At 45.0% G+C, this 14,832-nt stretch overlaps 1 protein-coding gene across 4 annotated transcripts in view; it reads left to right on the top strand.

Moving 5' to 3' along the window:
* The window catches only part of PHF14 (PHD finger protein 14), a 139,051-nt gene that overhangs the window by 5,228 nt on the left and 118,991 nt on the right, over positions 1-14,832 (top strand). For all 4 annotated transcript variants that reach the window (XM_031940741.1, XM_031940738.1, XM_031940739.1 and 1 more), the window contains exons 3-4: positions 2,983-3,617; positions 10,423-10,567. In XM_031940741.1, the coding sequence (XP_031796601.1) occupies positions 2,983-3,617; positions 10,423-10,567 (780 nt within the window). The remainder of the gene's footprint in view (positions 1-2,982; positions 3,618-10,422; positions 10,568-14,832) is intronic.

Below are 14,832 nucleotides of genomic sequence, written 5' to 3'. Positions count from 1 at the left end.
ACTTATATACATACTATTGCTAAAATACTAGTTACTATGTATAAATATATAAATACGTTTACCGTTTGCTAGTGGTGTTGTTATTTTGTTATTCAGCACCTTGAAAGAGTCCTTGGTGGTAGTGGACTGATTTCTTAACTTTTTTTGTGTGTTATAGAAATAGCAGTTTTGGGGAGAGATACTCATGACTGAGAAAATCAATTCTTATTTAAATGAAACTAGGCATTTCCGTTGCGGTTTCAAAGACATTTTCTTTTAGGTACATTATTCTTATTTTCGTTTACTTATCCTAGACTTACTCATTTGACTCCACTTATTTGGAGGAGTGAGCCAAGAGGTCCAAGTTATTGTTATTTTTCTTTTGGGCCTTGAAAGGCAGGGAGCTCACAGCGCCTAATTCTCTGAATTTGAGAATTGATGACCATAATCACATTCACACCACCTTAGAGTCGGCAGTGATAGGAACAAGTTTTCTTTGTTCTCTGCAAACATACTCATGGAAAACAAATGGCTACATGCACCCACATTTCCTCTGTTCCTTTGGACTTGATGGTTGTACATGGAACAGCTTGGGACTTTATAGAACTGACCTCTGTCCTCTAGAGTTTGTTTGGGGAGATTTTTAGCTCCTTTCCTGCCCTGCCCACTCCTATCACAAGGGGTATTGTTTTATTTTCACCAAAACAACTTCTTCTTTGCCAGTATTAGAGGAGGTTGTTGAGTGATGTCCTGATCCCTGTAATTGGAATGTGACTTCAATTTGGAAACTCACAGGGCAGTGGAGTGGGCTGCTAGTGATCAACAGTGATTGACCTCTTCAATGAAAGTAACTTAGAATGTAATTTTTCTGAAATGGAGTAAGCTCTGGGAGTCGGATTTGTTGCTGCTGGTTAGTTTTACGGTAGTTCTAGAGGTGTGGCCTGAAAGCATTCAAGGCTTCCATTCATAAGAGACTTGGGGTGAAGGGCGTGCTCAGGGAAGACTCTGGGGTGAGGACTGCCTTTCAAGGCTACTTTTCACCTTTGGGGTTCCCCTAATCCAGCTAGCTCTCACCCTTGGCTCCAAGAAGCCGTAGCTTGCACAGCAGCCACCTCCCGATAAACTGTTTTGGCAGACGGGCTAAACCAGGAGGAGGATAACTGAGGGGTCTCGACCCTGTGGTGGGTGAGGGGGAATCTACCCCAATTCTTGGAAAGATTTCTTCTGGTGGAATGGGCAGATGAGAACAATCTGTTTTGACAGCCATGAAGGCAGGGGAAGTGGGGGCTATGGAGGGGACACCCAAGGGCCTCCACTGTGTCTTGAGTCGGCACCGGGCATTCTGACTCTGTCCTGGTGCTAGGCAGGGGTGGCTTGGTGCGACTCCGCCACACTTAAATTCCCCTCTCCCCCCAAAAAAGACCAAAATGTCGCCCCTTTTCTCTTTTGGGGGTGACTAGAGATTGACAGCCTGGTTTGTGCTTGAGGCTGACTTTGGCTGGGGGGAGGTTGGAAGGCTAGAGCACAGCTGGCCAGCTTCTGGAGTCGGCTTGTTTTGCAGAAGGTTTGCAGGTGCTGGGCTCAGCGGGGCTGGCTGAGGATCTCGGTGATACCCGGCCCTGATTGTAGAAGGCTCTGGGTCATCTTGGATGCCCCTTGCCTCCAGCGAGCCCCTGCAGGCCAGGCGTGGGTGATGCGTGGTGAGTGGCCGTGGCGGCCCGGCCTCCTGGGACTTGTCAGCAGTGGAGCCTGTTCTTGTAGGCTGGGGTGGGGAATGCAGCAGCCCTGCAGTTTGGCTGCTCCTGCGCTCCCTGCTCCTTGTGGGATTTGGATTCTTCTTTGTTCAGGAGGCAAAGGGAAATCTTGCCCCCAGCACTCCAAAGAAGATCCTTGTGTTGAGGGTTTGTTTTTTCTTCACAGATGAAGAGCCTGAGACCCCCAGTGGGTCAGTAACTGCTTGAGTTACCCGGTAAGGTGGAGGCCGAACCAGGTCTACACCCCAGTCTTCTGACTCTTAATTTTCAGATTTTCCAATGGATAAAAGGGTTCCTGCTAATTCAGGGTGTCCCTTTCCAGAACCCCAGGCCAGGCCCTCCTCATGCCGTTGGGAGCTGCTCTTGGCTTCCCGAGGCTTGGTGGCGGAGTGCCGATTCTGGAGGGTATGATGGGTGGGGCTGGGGCTGAGGGGCCCCACCTCAGCTTGGGGAAGAGGTCTGAGGCCCAAAGGTTGGCTCCCGAGGGGTGAGCTTTCTGCTGGAGATGGCATCTTGTGGGCCCCAGAGACTCTGTTGTGGGGAGATCATCCGACGACCCCTCTTCGTTCCCCAGCTATTTTGCTTGGACGTTAGCTGCTTAGTAGCCCTGAAGGAAATGGACAGGAGTGTCATCAGTAAGGTAACCTTGAGCTCACAGGGCCTCTGTGGCAGCACTGGACTCCCAGTCTGAGCCAGGGGCTGGGGGCGAATCCGAGGCGCTCTGTGGCTCTGGGGGCCAGGGCCTGATTGCCAGCCGGCTGTCGGGAGAGAGACAGAATGTGTGTTTGTGTGTGTGAGAGAGAGAGAGACAGTTGGAAATGCGCTTTGTAGGCGGTTCTTTCTCCTGTCTGTTCTCTGTGGCTATTTCATTAATTAAAAAGGCAGAGCAGTGTCTCGCAGCGAGCTGCAAAAATTTACAACCTTTTGGAAAGCTCCTTGGTGACATTTTCTGGCAGGGCGCTGCCCTTGATGCTGCCCTTGACGCTGCCCATGTGGAGGGCTCAAAGAGCTTAACACCCGCTTTTTGTTTGCCAGGGCACAGTGGCTGCCCCGAGGCCAGCGTTCTCCTGCAAGTTGTGACCAGGTTGGGGGTGTGGGCCATTTTTTTTTTTTTTTTTTAACTTAAAAATGTGTCTACCATTCTGCCGGGTGTTCCCCCATTTTGGCGGCTTCATTTGTGTCCGCGTTGTGTGTGTGTGTGTATGTATATACATATGTGTGGTTTTTTTTTTTCTCATATTTTCAACAGATTCTGAAGGGAGTGGGAATGGAAGCGAAGATCCTTCAAAGGACAGTGGAGAAGGGTCCTGTAGCGACTCGGAGGAAAATGTCCTGGAGGAAGAGCTCGCCGAAGAAACCAAAGTCGAGGCGGAGACGCTGAAGAGCGCCGCGGGCGAGGACACGCTCGGGGCCGAGAAGGCCCCAGGGAAGGTGGAGAAGAAGGAGGAGGAGGGGGAAGACAAGCCCCGCAAGAGAAAGGAGAAGGAGAAAGCTTCCGGGCCCCCCGCGGCCCCTGAGGAGCAGGCCAGTGAGCCCAAGAAATGGAACCTGCGCCGGAACCGGCCCCTCCTCGACTTTGTGTCCATGGAGGAGCTGAACGACATGGACGACTATGACAGTGAAGACGACAATGACTGGCGGCCGGCTGCCGCACGCAGGAAGGGCAAGGCCTCCTCGCACCGGGAGGGCAGCGACGGTGACAATGAGGACGACGACGACGACGGCAGCTGCAGCGATGATGATGAGAACGACGAGGACCACAGCAGCCCCGCCAGCGACGGGCCGGGGAAGAAAAGGAAGGGCCAGGCCCTCAGCAGGAACAGCGCCGACGATGAGGAACTCACCAATGATAGCCTGACCCTTTCTCAGAGCAAGAGCAATGAGGTAGAGCATCCCGATTTCTGTGCTATCTTTCTGTCTGTCGGGGGGACTGGTCGCCTGGACAGCTGGAGCGGGGCTCCAGCCCCAGGGCCCCGGAAAGCTGCAGCACTGGCTCCCTCCCCCCAAACCTTCCTTGCTCCTGGGCTCCAGCAGGATGGCCTGTGCTTAGGGGCCCCTGCCTCCCGGGGGTCCCGAGGACCAGAGGCATCCTTTTGTCAAAGTGCTTGGCATGGCGCTTAAGGAGGCTCTTTCCTCATAGGTCCCTCCTTGACCCCCCCCCCCCAGGTACTGTTTTAAAGCAGACTCAATAGATTAATGACCCTCTTCTTTACAACTCCCTCCTCCTCCCCAATCTCTCTTGTTTTTAATGTTTAACTTTATTTGAAATGTGAATTCCCCTCTCTTTTAGAGCACTTACTTCCTGGACTGAATGGTGCAGCTGATCTTAAGCTCAGGTTTCCATAAACTTAAGACCATGTCCTTAAAGCACTAGATGGCTTGACACATGGTCCTTGCTTTTAGGTGCTTGTGGCTTAGTTGTTGCATCAAAGAAAAGCCAATACCAAACCTTGCATTCCCGAGTATGATTACCAAAGGGACACGTGACCCAGTTCTTTGCCTGGAAGTCCTTCTTCCGAAAGTTAGGGTTGTGAATTGGGCCCAGAGACGCGGCAGTCAAGAAAACGTCCTTTCAGTACCTTGGCGTGTCTAGTCCGTGTGTGTGTGTCTGTGTTTGTGCTTTTTTCCTCAGCAGAAAGATTGGGCTAAATATCATGCTACATGTGGATGTACTTTCAGCATCCCACTTAACTACAGAGAAGTTAATAATGATACTATCATTCCTAGTAGTTAATCATAGTATCATTAACTAACTTTGCAGTAGTTAAGTTCTGCTCTGTTCACAGCTTTTTCAGTCCCTTCTTGACTAAAAACTTGGATGTTCTTTTGTTTCTCTCATTTCACCGAATTGGGTTAAACAAGTACAAAGAAGTACCCCCTACCCACGCATATCCTGCTGTTTCTGGTAATTGCAGGTTGCTGAATGTGGTTGGTGACCCTCCTAGAGAGCGTGTAGCCCCTTGCTGCCTTCTCTTACTGTCTGAGGCGATGGAGACGTTAATGCTTGGACATAGGGGACGTGATTGGGTCCACGTGCTGCAGTCTGCCCTCTGAACGTCCTCGGGAGAATGCGTGTAGGTGCAGAGTGTGGATGGCGAGGAGAGCCGGGGCCAGTTGTCAGGCCAGGTGCTTGACATACTGCACGCTTCCTCAGATTGACCTTTCCTATCTAATGCAGACGGCCTCAGAGCACGCAGCAGGTGGCTTGGGAAGTAGGACGTAGATGGAGGCCGAGCCCAGGGGTGGGCGGAGGCAGACCTGGGATTGCTGTTTCCCACATAGACTGAGAGCTAGCCAGCCCTGAGCCGCTGCTTGAGAATCAGAGGCACTGGGAAGTCTTAGCTCTCTTACAGGTTGCATGGGTTTAGAAGGGACAGTGAGAAATGTTATGGCCCTCAGAAGACCCACTCCTTCACCGCCCGAGAAAATGACTTGGCTTCGACATTAGGAAGTTGCATCTTAACACAGCCATTTCTTTTTGTTATTTCTCACGTGAAAGAGCAGCCTGGTGCTCACCACCTTCTATCCTAGAGAGGCTCTTGCCACCATTAAAAAATCCCTGGGCCTCCTCATTTAGCCATGTTTTATAGACCTTCCTGCTGACCTCCTCAGTTAATTTCCTCTGAATGTTCTCTAGGTCCTGTTCAAATTCAGGGACTCCAAGTACAAATTCATTCAAAAGAGCCTGTTTGTGTCTTCCTTCCTTTTGCTGATCTTCTGCTTTTGCTCTCTTGGCTTTACTTTACAAAGATGCTGTCAGCTGGCTCTGGCACAACTAGCAGCTTCATTTTATGGGTGTCTGAAGTGGTTTCAGTAACAGTGACTTGGTTGTTGAGGAGCTTTGGTCCTGCTTGGGTCCTGCTTACCCTTTGGGTCCAACCTGTCATGCTGATTTCCTACAGGGGCAAGCTTCGCTGGCTGCTGGCATTAAGGATTATTTGACGGGAAATGTTGCATAGAAGTTTTTATAATTTTGAAATTTCTTAAGGGATTTTCTTTCCTCTGAGGGCAGTATGAGAGGGATAGCAATCTTAATAGGATTTATATGCCTTCAAGTACAGCACAGTCAGATGGGCTATAAGATGGCTACCTGCCCTCCTCGGGTGCTCTCTGTTTCAGAGTGAGCATTTGGGCTTAGATTCATAATTTCCATTTTGAAGGTTCAATAGAATTATTTTTTCTGGTCTCCTGCAGTGAACTTTAGTGATAGCTTGGGATTTATAGTGACTGCTTTCCAGTCAAGAGTTTTTCTCACTTGAAGAATTCTAAAATCAGATTTGGCTAAGGGTTAGGGTAGAAAGAAAAAGCCAGGGTTGGTTGTACAGCTTTTAGGGTTGGGTTTTTTTTTTTTTTTTTTTTTTTTTGGTATAGTATGATTATTTCAGATTCTTGAGAATTTAATCTTCTTAGGAACCAAGAGGAAGAAATATTGGCTTTAACATTTCTTGGCATATTTCTCCTTCCTCTTCAGGGTAACAGGATTATTTTAATTGCATTTTGTATGAATTGGTCCCAGATTTTCTTCCCTTGAATACTCATACATATAACCTTATGTACAACTTGACCTCTTGCATAGAATTTGTAATCCTCTGAAAAAAAGTTAGTCTAATGAACAAATAATGTGCTCTTCCTAGCCCACTTGGGGGGGGTGGGAGGAGAAAGGCTGGAAATGATCACCAGAGTATCATAGATCAGTCAGTCAGCAAGGTTTTATTAAGCACCTGCTGTGTGCCCTGAACTGGTATAAAGTCGAAAACAAAGCAGTTCTTCCAAATGGTATGTTCTTGTATAAGAATGTACTCAATGGATGCAAAGTAGATATGTGGCTGGGGACACCCGATGAGGCTTTGTGGTGAGGGTATCACTTGGGAGGAGCTCTGAAGATTATGAAGGAACCCTAGATCTAGAGGTAGAAGGTCCTCCAAGGCCATTTCAGAGTCCAGCTCTCTCATTTTACAGATGGGAAAATTGAAGTCCAAGGATTTTATAAACCTCAGTGTCAGAGGTAAGATGTAAGACCAGACTCTCAAGAGCAAGCAAAACCTAGTGATAAATGAGTGGGAACATTAGAGATTGAGTGGGTTGCATGTTTTTAATCGATCTCATGTCCACCAAAGCCTCTCGAATTGAGCCTAGATTTTAGATCATTCTTTGCATCTTGCAGATTTTCTTTTTTTTCCCCATGGGAGATGGCCAGTCCCTGTAAATGGGCCATGGGCTGCAGGCTTCATCCCGGGAACGGTTTTGTGGGAGGACTGATCTCCTTGTGGCCTGAGGGTGGCTGTCTGATCTTCCCCGTGACTGAAGTCCCTTTTGGAGGCCTCACTGGCTTGGGCTGTGTGGGACTCTGGGGAATCCCATTTAAATGTGGCTTTTTTCCCCCCAGGAAAGAAAAGAAATGGAGAAACAGGAAAATAGGTTTGTGGGAGTTAAGGGGAATTGATTCTCCCCCCCCCCCCCCCCCCCATACTCCTCAGGAGGTTGCTTTCTCAGCATTTCCTCTCTCTCAAACCTTCACCTTCCCCTTTTCTCCCTCATTCTTTGCTACTGCCCTCCTACTTGCCCATTTCTTGTCCTGTTTCCTTTTTTGGGCCAGATTCCTAAAAGTCCCCATCTCTACTTGCTGCCTTGCCTGCCTTCTCTCACTCACCCTGCCCAGTTCCTGCTGTCCAACTGACCCCAGCTCCCAGCCGCCCTTCACTATCTGCCTGCGGCCTTCAGAGTTCATCCTCCCTTCTTGGTCTTCCCTTTCTGGGCTTTCTCCCTTTTTCCTCCCATTTCCCTTTATTCCTTTTCTTCCATTGCTCAGGGACCTTCTGCCCCACCTCCTACAATGAGGAGGCCTTCCTCCTGGCCCAGGCCAGCCCCTCTGTACAAGGAGCCACCTCTTCAAGACTGCCCCCCAATTGTCCCCCTCTCCCCCATCACTTATTTTCATTCCCTGCCAATCCTTTCCCCATGGTCTGCAAACACACCCATGCCTTCCCTGGCTGGAGAAAGACCCCCTCCCCACTTGCATGTCTCTCCTACCTTTTGGAGAGAGTCCAGCACCTCCCTTTTCCTACTCATGCTCTCTCCCAACTCCTTGTGCTCCAGCCTCTGACTGCTTCCGATTCTGACCGTTCCATCCCTCTGCTCCGGCCTCTGATTGCTCCGTGTCTCTGACTGCGCTGTTCCACTGACTCTGTTCTCTCCCAAGGACTTGGGATCTCTCAATTCCCATTTCAGACCTTTTCTTAATCATCCCTGACCTTGCTGTAGCTTTGGCCTCTGCTCTTGGCTTGGCCTGGACTCCTCCCATGTCCCCCTTGGTCGGGGACCTGGCAGTCTCCCAGCTGTTCCTGCTCTCTGGGAAGCCCCCACTGCTCCCGGGCTTCTTTGCTGTTAGCGCAAAGGGACGGGGCGCTACCTGCGTTGGTGTGCATGTCGCCCCCTGCTAGGTGACAAGGACAGCAGCTGTGTGGCCACAGTGCCTGGCACACGTGAGGCGCTTAATACATGTTTCGGCTTGCTTGCTGATTGGTCAGAATGTGGCCTGGGTTGTCCAGGCTGCCCTTTTCATCCTCTGGTCTCTTTTGTGTGTGTTTGAAGATTCACCACGTGCATGGGATGTTGCTGCGGGGCTGAGCCATTGCCTAGATTTTGTTCAGCTGTCTGAGGCTCCAGACTGGCAGCGTCCGCGGCCATCAGCCGGTGACCCCTCCTGCTCTTGGCATTGACAGCACGCTTGTCAGAGTATTTGGCTTCCTCACAACAGTTGGAGGAGGTGATACCTCCTGTGCTCGCCCATTTTACAGATGATGAAACAGGCCCAGGGAAGTATTTTGTCCATGGTCACCCATATGGGACCAGCTGGGCCAGGCACTGTGCTGAGCTCCTGAGTGCTGTCATCTTCATCTGACAGACAGGAAAACCAAGGCAGAGAGGTTGAGTGAAAGACACAAGGTCACACAGCTCGGAAATGTTGGAGGTTAGGTGGGGGCCTGGAACCAAAGGTGCCCTCATTCTGGTAATTCTGAGCTCGTCTGTTCCCAGTGCCTCATTTCAAGAAGCAGCGATTAATGTTTTTGAGCCTTCATTTCCCCATTATTCTTCCTCTTCCTCCTCCTCCTCCCTCTATTATATAAGAAGAAATTTTTTTTTTAAAAGAAAACAAAAAGCGGAAGAATAGAAAAAACGACCACAAAGCCCTCAGTTCTAAAGATCCTGGAGGGAAAGTGACAGACAGATTGCTCCTCCCTCCCCAGGGACCCTGAGCATCATGGCCTGTTAGAGTGCCTCACTTCTCCCTTTGGCCCCTTTCCATGTCCGCTGAAGTGCTTGAAGGTAAAGACAAGTTGTAATGATGGCTGTGGTTGGGAAAGCCTCCCACCTTTTCTCCATCTTGGTTTCAAAGGCCCAGGGATTCTCTTTGCCCAAGGCCTGCCTGGTCGGGGTGCGCTCAGACGTTGCCATGGCAGAGTAAAGCTCACCCTGGAGCCTTCTGACTCTCCCAGTGGTGTAGCCAGCTCACTTTGTCAGCTCCACAGGGGTCACTTCTCTAACTGCCAGCGAGGTTCTGTGTTTGAGTCCTGCCTTCCCCCCCCCAAGATTCTTAGGGTCCCAGCTCCACATTGATAGGTCCAGGGGGACAGTTTGGACACAGACTCAGTGACTTTGAAAGGCTCCTTTGAAATGACTTTATGGAGTTGTAGGATGTACCATAAGATTCATCAGACATTTGGTCAGGAAAGCTTGGCTCATTTTAGTAAATTTTTTGTGTATTTTTTAAAAAGAAACAAGTACTTGCAGTCGACACAGATGACATCTTAAAAATAGCTTAAGCCTCATGAACTCCAAATCTGGCCTGTTCCAGTGAAATGAATATTACTTTTACTCTGTCCTTGGAAGCCTTAATGGCTTAAATTTAAAATGCAGAGGGCTTCCTCAGGCACAGGCCTAAGATCTCCTCTCCATGGTGTCCGTACTCCCTCATTCATTCTGAACTTCTCGAAATCTGGGTCCCCTTCTTGGGAGGAATGCTGGATTGATAGACAGGAGCTATTGCGCCAGCTGTGATTTGGGGCTAGTTCACTTGCTTATATGTTGCCCTGGAGTGAGTCTTTGCTTCATGTATGTCTATCTTAGTTTCTGCAGAGCAAGAATCATGTCCTGAATTTCTTTTTCATTCCAAACAAGCACACTGTTTCTTTTTTTTCTTTCTGCTTATCTCTCTATCCTTTGTCTCTCTTGTCTGCCTCTCTATATTACTGTCTCTTATCTATCTTTCTGTCTGTCTTTCTCTCTCTCACACACACACACACACACACACAAATTGTATTTTTAATGATGGCCAAAGGAATCTTTACCTTTTCTTTCCAAGGAGTTTCCTGGGTATGTTTTTTGAGTAGTAAAGGAAGGAACTTTCTAAGTGACCATGGGCATATTCCTTTCATTGCTGCTCAGTTTCCTCGTCAATAAAAGAGGATTGGACTTGAGGTCAGCCATTCAGCAAACCTTTGTGGGGTCTTCAGAGTGCCGGGTTCTGGGCTAAGGGAGCTGGAAGCTTCCTTCCAGCTCCGCCTTCTTGGCACTTGGAAGAGAAGTGGGCCTTCAGTCTAGGCTGGAAGGAAACCTCAGCTGTGAACAAAGACTGTCCCCGATTTAACAATCGTAGTGCTAAACGACCTCTGACCATTTTGTTTCTTAGGACTCGCTGATTCTTGAGAAGAGTCAGAACTGGAGCGCCCAGAAAATGGATCACATTCTGATTTGCTGTGTCTGTCTTGGAGACAACAGTGAGGACGCCGACGAGATCATCCAATGCGACAACTGTGGCATCACCGTGCACGAAGGTGACCCTTCTCTCTCTTTCTCTTTGTGAGGCAGATGGAGTTAAGTGACTTGTTCAGGATCACACAGCTAGGAAGTGTTAAGTGCCTGAAGCCAGATTTGAACTTGGGTCCATTTGCCTCTGGGACGAGTGCTCTATCTACTGCACCATCCAGCTGCCCCTCTTTCTTAGCAAAGTGGTTGATGTCAGCTCTTTTCCCTTTTTATTCTTGGAGTTTGGATTTCTGTGATGTATACTAAATCTGTAACTTGATGAAGGATATAACTGTTGAGGTTAACAGTGTGGAGATAAATTTTCAAACCTGAAAAGTAAGAGGAAATATCGCCTACTCAAATAATAGGATTTTTAAAAATCCAATTAAATCCAAAGTCACCATTAATGGTGACTTCCTTCACTAAATTTCTTGTCAAAATCAATTAGTAGAAAAAAAAAATCTCATCCAATACCTTTTTTCTATTCAGTTTTTCAGTTGTGTCCAACTTTCTGTGACCTCATTTGGTATTTTCTTGGCAGAGATGTTGGAGTGATTGGCTATTTCCTTCTCCAGGTCCTTTTACAGATAAGGAAATTGAGGCAGGATTAAGTGATTTGCCCAAAGTCACCTTCTAAGCTGTATCTGAGGCTTGATTTAAACTTAGGTCTTGATTCCAGGCCCAGTGAGCTAGCCCTTGTGCCAGCCTGCCAAGTGCTTAACCCGATCCTCTCCCTTCTCTGACAGGAAGTAAATGGCAGTCTTCAGGACTCGCCCCATGGGATTCTTTTGAGGGTCAAATGAGATAATATGTGGAGCACATTATGCAGACTTTATATCTCATCGTTAATATTGCATATTGTTAGCACCATTATTCCTAGAAGACTGAGGAAATGGGTGGAAAAAAGACTCAGGATTAAGAAAAGAAAGAGGTTAAATAAAGTTCACACAATGAATACTTGCAGAAAACAGGACATGCTGGATATGGCAAGTGCCACTGTGTGCCCAAGTTTTCCTTTCTATAAAATGGGATTGGATAATAGCACATACCTTTCAGGTGGTTGTGAGAATCAGATGAGATTCTATTTGTAAAGCATATGGCACAATACCTAAGACATAGTAAGCTGTCTAGAAATATTAGCTGTCACCATCATTATCATTTTGAAAGGTGGGGATCTTAACCCAGAGAAAAGAAGATGTAAGGTGACAATAGCTGCATTACAGCATATAAAATGCTTTAAGGAAGAGGGACTAGTCTTGGTCTGGGGGCCTTTATAGGATCTAAGATCACAGGGTACAAGTTGAAAAGATTTGGACTTGATAAGTAGGCATAGATTTCTTCCAAGTTTGATGACTTCCAAAAGTTTACTAGGATATCTGGGGGAAGTAGTAGCTTTTTCATCACTGGAGATATTTAAGGAAAAGATGAGTATTTACTTTTTGATAGATAAAATATTTACTTTCTACCCAATGACTAGACAAGCAATGTGAAACAAGCATTATGCATGTGAACACTGCAAAAAATATTTCCTTATTAGTCATTTTGCAAAAAATCCCCAAGAAAAATAAAGTTTAAAATGTCTGCTTTATTCTGCACTCAGTTTATCACTTGACTCTCTAGGGGTGGATAACATTTTTCATCCTCTATCCTTTGAAATTGTCTCAGATAGTTGTCGTGGTCATAGTTAAGTCCTTCCTAGTTGATCATCATACGATGTTGAGGTCAATGTTGAGGTCACTGTGTACAGCGTTCTCCTCGTTCTGCTTACTTCATTTATATCTGAAAGTTCTGCAACCATTCCTTGCATCATTTGTTTCAGCACAATAGCTTTCTTTCACATTCATCTACCATAATTTGTTCAGCCATTCCCCAGTTGATCGATGTCTCTTTAATTTTCAATTCTTTGTCATCATAAAAAGAGGAGCTACAAATATTTTTGTATATGAGTCTTTTTCCCTTTTCTTTTAATCTTTAATCTTTAGTAGGATAAGACCTATTAGTGTTATTGTTGGGTCTAAGGGAATACATACAGAGTTCTATAACCCTTTGGACAAAGTTTCATATTATTCTCCAGAGTATTTGAACCAGTTCATAATTCTGCTAACAGTGTGTTAGTGTAGTTTCTACTTTCCTTCCGACATTTGTCATTTTCCTTTTCAGTCATATTAACCAAATCTGATAGGTATGAGGTGGTATTTCAGGGTTGTTTTATTGCAGTTCTCTAATCAATAATAATATAAAGCATTTTTTCATGTGACTATTAATACATTTGATTTCTTTTTCTGAAAACTTTCCATTCATATCCTTGGGTCATTTATCAACGGGGGAATGGCTCTTATTTTTATAAATTTCTCTCAGTTCCTTTTGAGGGAGAAATGAGACTTTTATCAGAGAAATGTGCTGTAAAATTTTTTACTTAGTTTTCTGCTTTTCTTCTAATTTTAGCCACATTGGTTTTAATTATTCAAAAAAAGACCTTTTATTTTCATATAATCAAAATTAATCCATTTTATTTCCTCTGATTCTCTATCTCTTTGATGGCTCATAAACTCTTTCTTCATCTACAAATCCTGATTCCCATTCTTATTCCCATACCTTTCTAATTTACTTAGGATGTCACCTTTTACATCTAAATTATGTACCCATTTTGATCTTATCTTGTTGTCAGATGTTAGCCTATGCCTAGGTTTTTCCAAACTTCCACAAAACTAGTGAGTTTTCTTCCCCAAAAGTTTGGCTCACACTGAATTACCAGTTATTTCCTTTTGAATACTGTATACTTAAGCTATTTCATTGATCTATCCCTCTGTTTCTTAGACAGTATTAGATTGTTGGCATGATTATTGCTTTGTAATATAGTTTGAAAATCTGGTACTGTTTGGCCACCTTCCTTCATATTTTTTTTTTTTCATTGATTTCCTTTATATTCTTGACCCTTTTGTTAAAACTTCAGATGAATTTTGTTTTTATATTTCCTAGCTCTAAAGTAATTCTTTGATGGTTTGATTAGTATGGCACTGAATAAGTAAATTAATTTGTCCGTATTTGTGTGAAAGATATTTTATAATTGTCTTCCTATAGTCCCTAGGTATGTCTTTGCATGTAGATTTCCAAGTGATTTATACTGTCTGTAGTTATTTTAAATGGGATTTCTCTTATCTCTTCCTGCTGGATTTTTGTGGTAATATATAGAAATGCTGATGATTTGTGTAGGTTAATTTTATATCCTGCAATTTTGTTGAAGTTGTTTTAACTAATTTTTTAGTTGATTCTCTAAGATTACCATCATATTAACCACAAAGAATGATTGCTTTGTTTTCTCATTCTCTAGTGTTATTCCTTCCATTTAATTTTCTTATCTTATTGCTATAGCTAGCATTTTTAGAACAATACTGAATCAGAGTGGCGATAATGGACATTCTTGCTTCATGTTTGATCTTGGCTTTAGATGGATACTGCTTATTTCAAGAAAGACCCCATTTGTATATATAGACATATGGCAAGGTATATATAAATATAAATATGAAAGGATATCTTAAAAAATAAAACTAAAGGGTAAGAGGGATGTACTGGAAGAAAATGGAAAGGGAGAGATAAAGTAAAGGAGTAAATTATCTCACAAAAAGACAAGAAAAAGCTTTTACAATGTAAGGGGGGTGGTGAGTGAGTAAAACAATATTCTCATCAGAATTGGCCCAAAGAGGGAATAACATACACATTCAATTGGGTTTAGAAATCTGTCTTATCCTACAGGAAAATAGGAGTAGAAGGGGATAAAAGAAAGGGGTGGAGGGTTATAGAAAGGAGTGTACATTCGGGGAGGGGATGCTCAGAAGCAAAATACTTTTGAGGAGGGATCAGGTCAAAGGAGGACAGAGAATAGCATAAAGGGAGTGAGGGTGAGAAATAGGAAGGAGGGAAATAGAGTAACTAAAGAAAATTTTGAAACAAGTTTCTCTGATAAAAGCCTCATTTCTCAAACATTTAGAGAATGAAGTTAAATTTGTAAAAATGAGAACTATTCCCCAATTGATAAAAGATCTGCACAGTTTTCAGATGAAGTGATCAAAGCTAGTTTATAGCCATATGACAAAATGTTCTTACTACTGATTGGAGAAATGAATATTTAAACAATTCTGAGGTACTACCACATACTTGTTAGAATGGCTAATAGGACAGAAAAGGAAAATGACTAATGGTGGAAGGGATATGGGGGTGCTTACTATTTGACCCAGCAATATCACTACTAGATCTGTATTCCCAAAGAGATTTAAAAAAAAAAAAAAAAGGAACA

Source organism: Sarcophilus harrisii, chromosome 5 (genome assembly GCF_902635505.1).
Source record: "Sarcophilus harrisii chromosome 5, mSarHar1.11, whole genome shotgun sequence".
Lineage (NCBI taxonomy): Eukaryota > Metazoa > Chordata > Mammalia > Dasyuromorphia > Dasyuridae > Sarcophilus > Sarcophilus harrisii.
The sequence above is the reverse complement of the archived record's forward strand: the minus strand, read 5'-3'. Positions and strand labels throughout refer to the sequence as shown.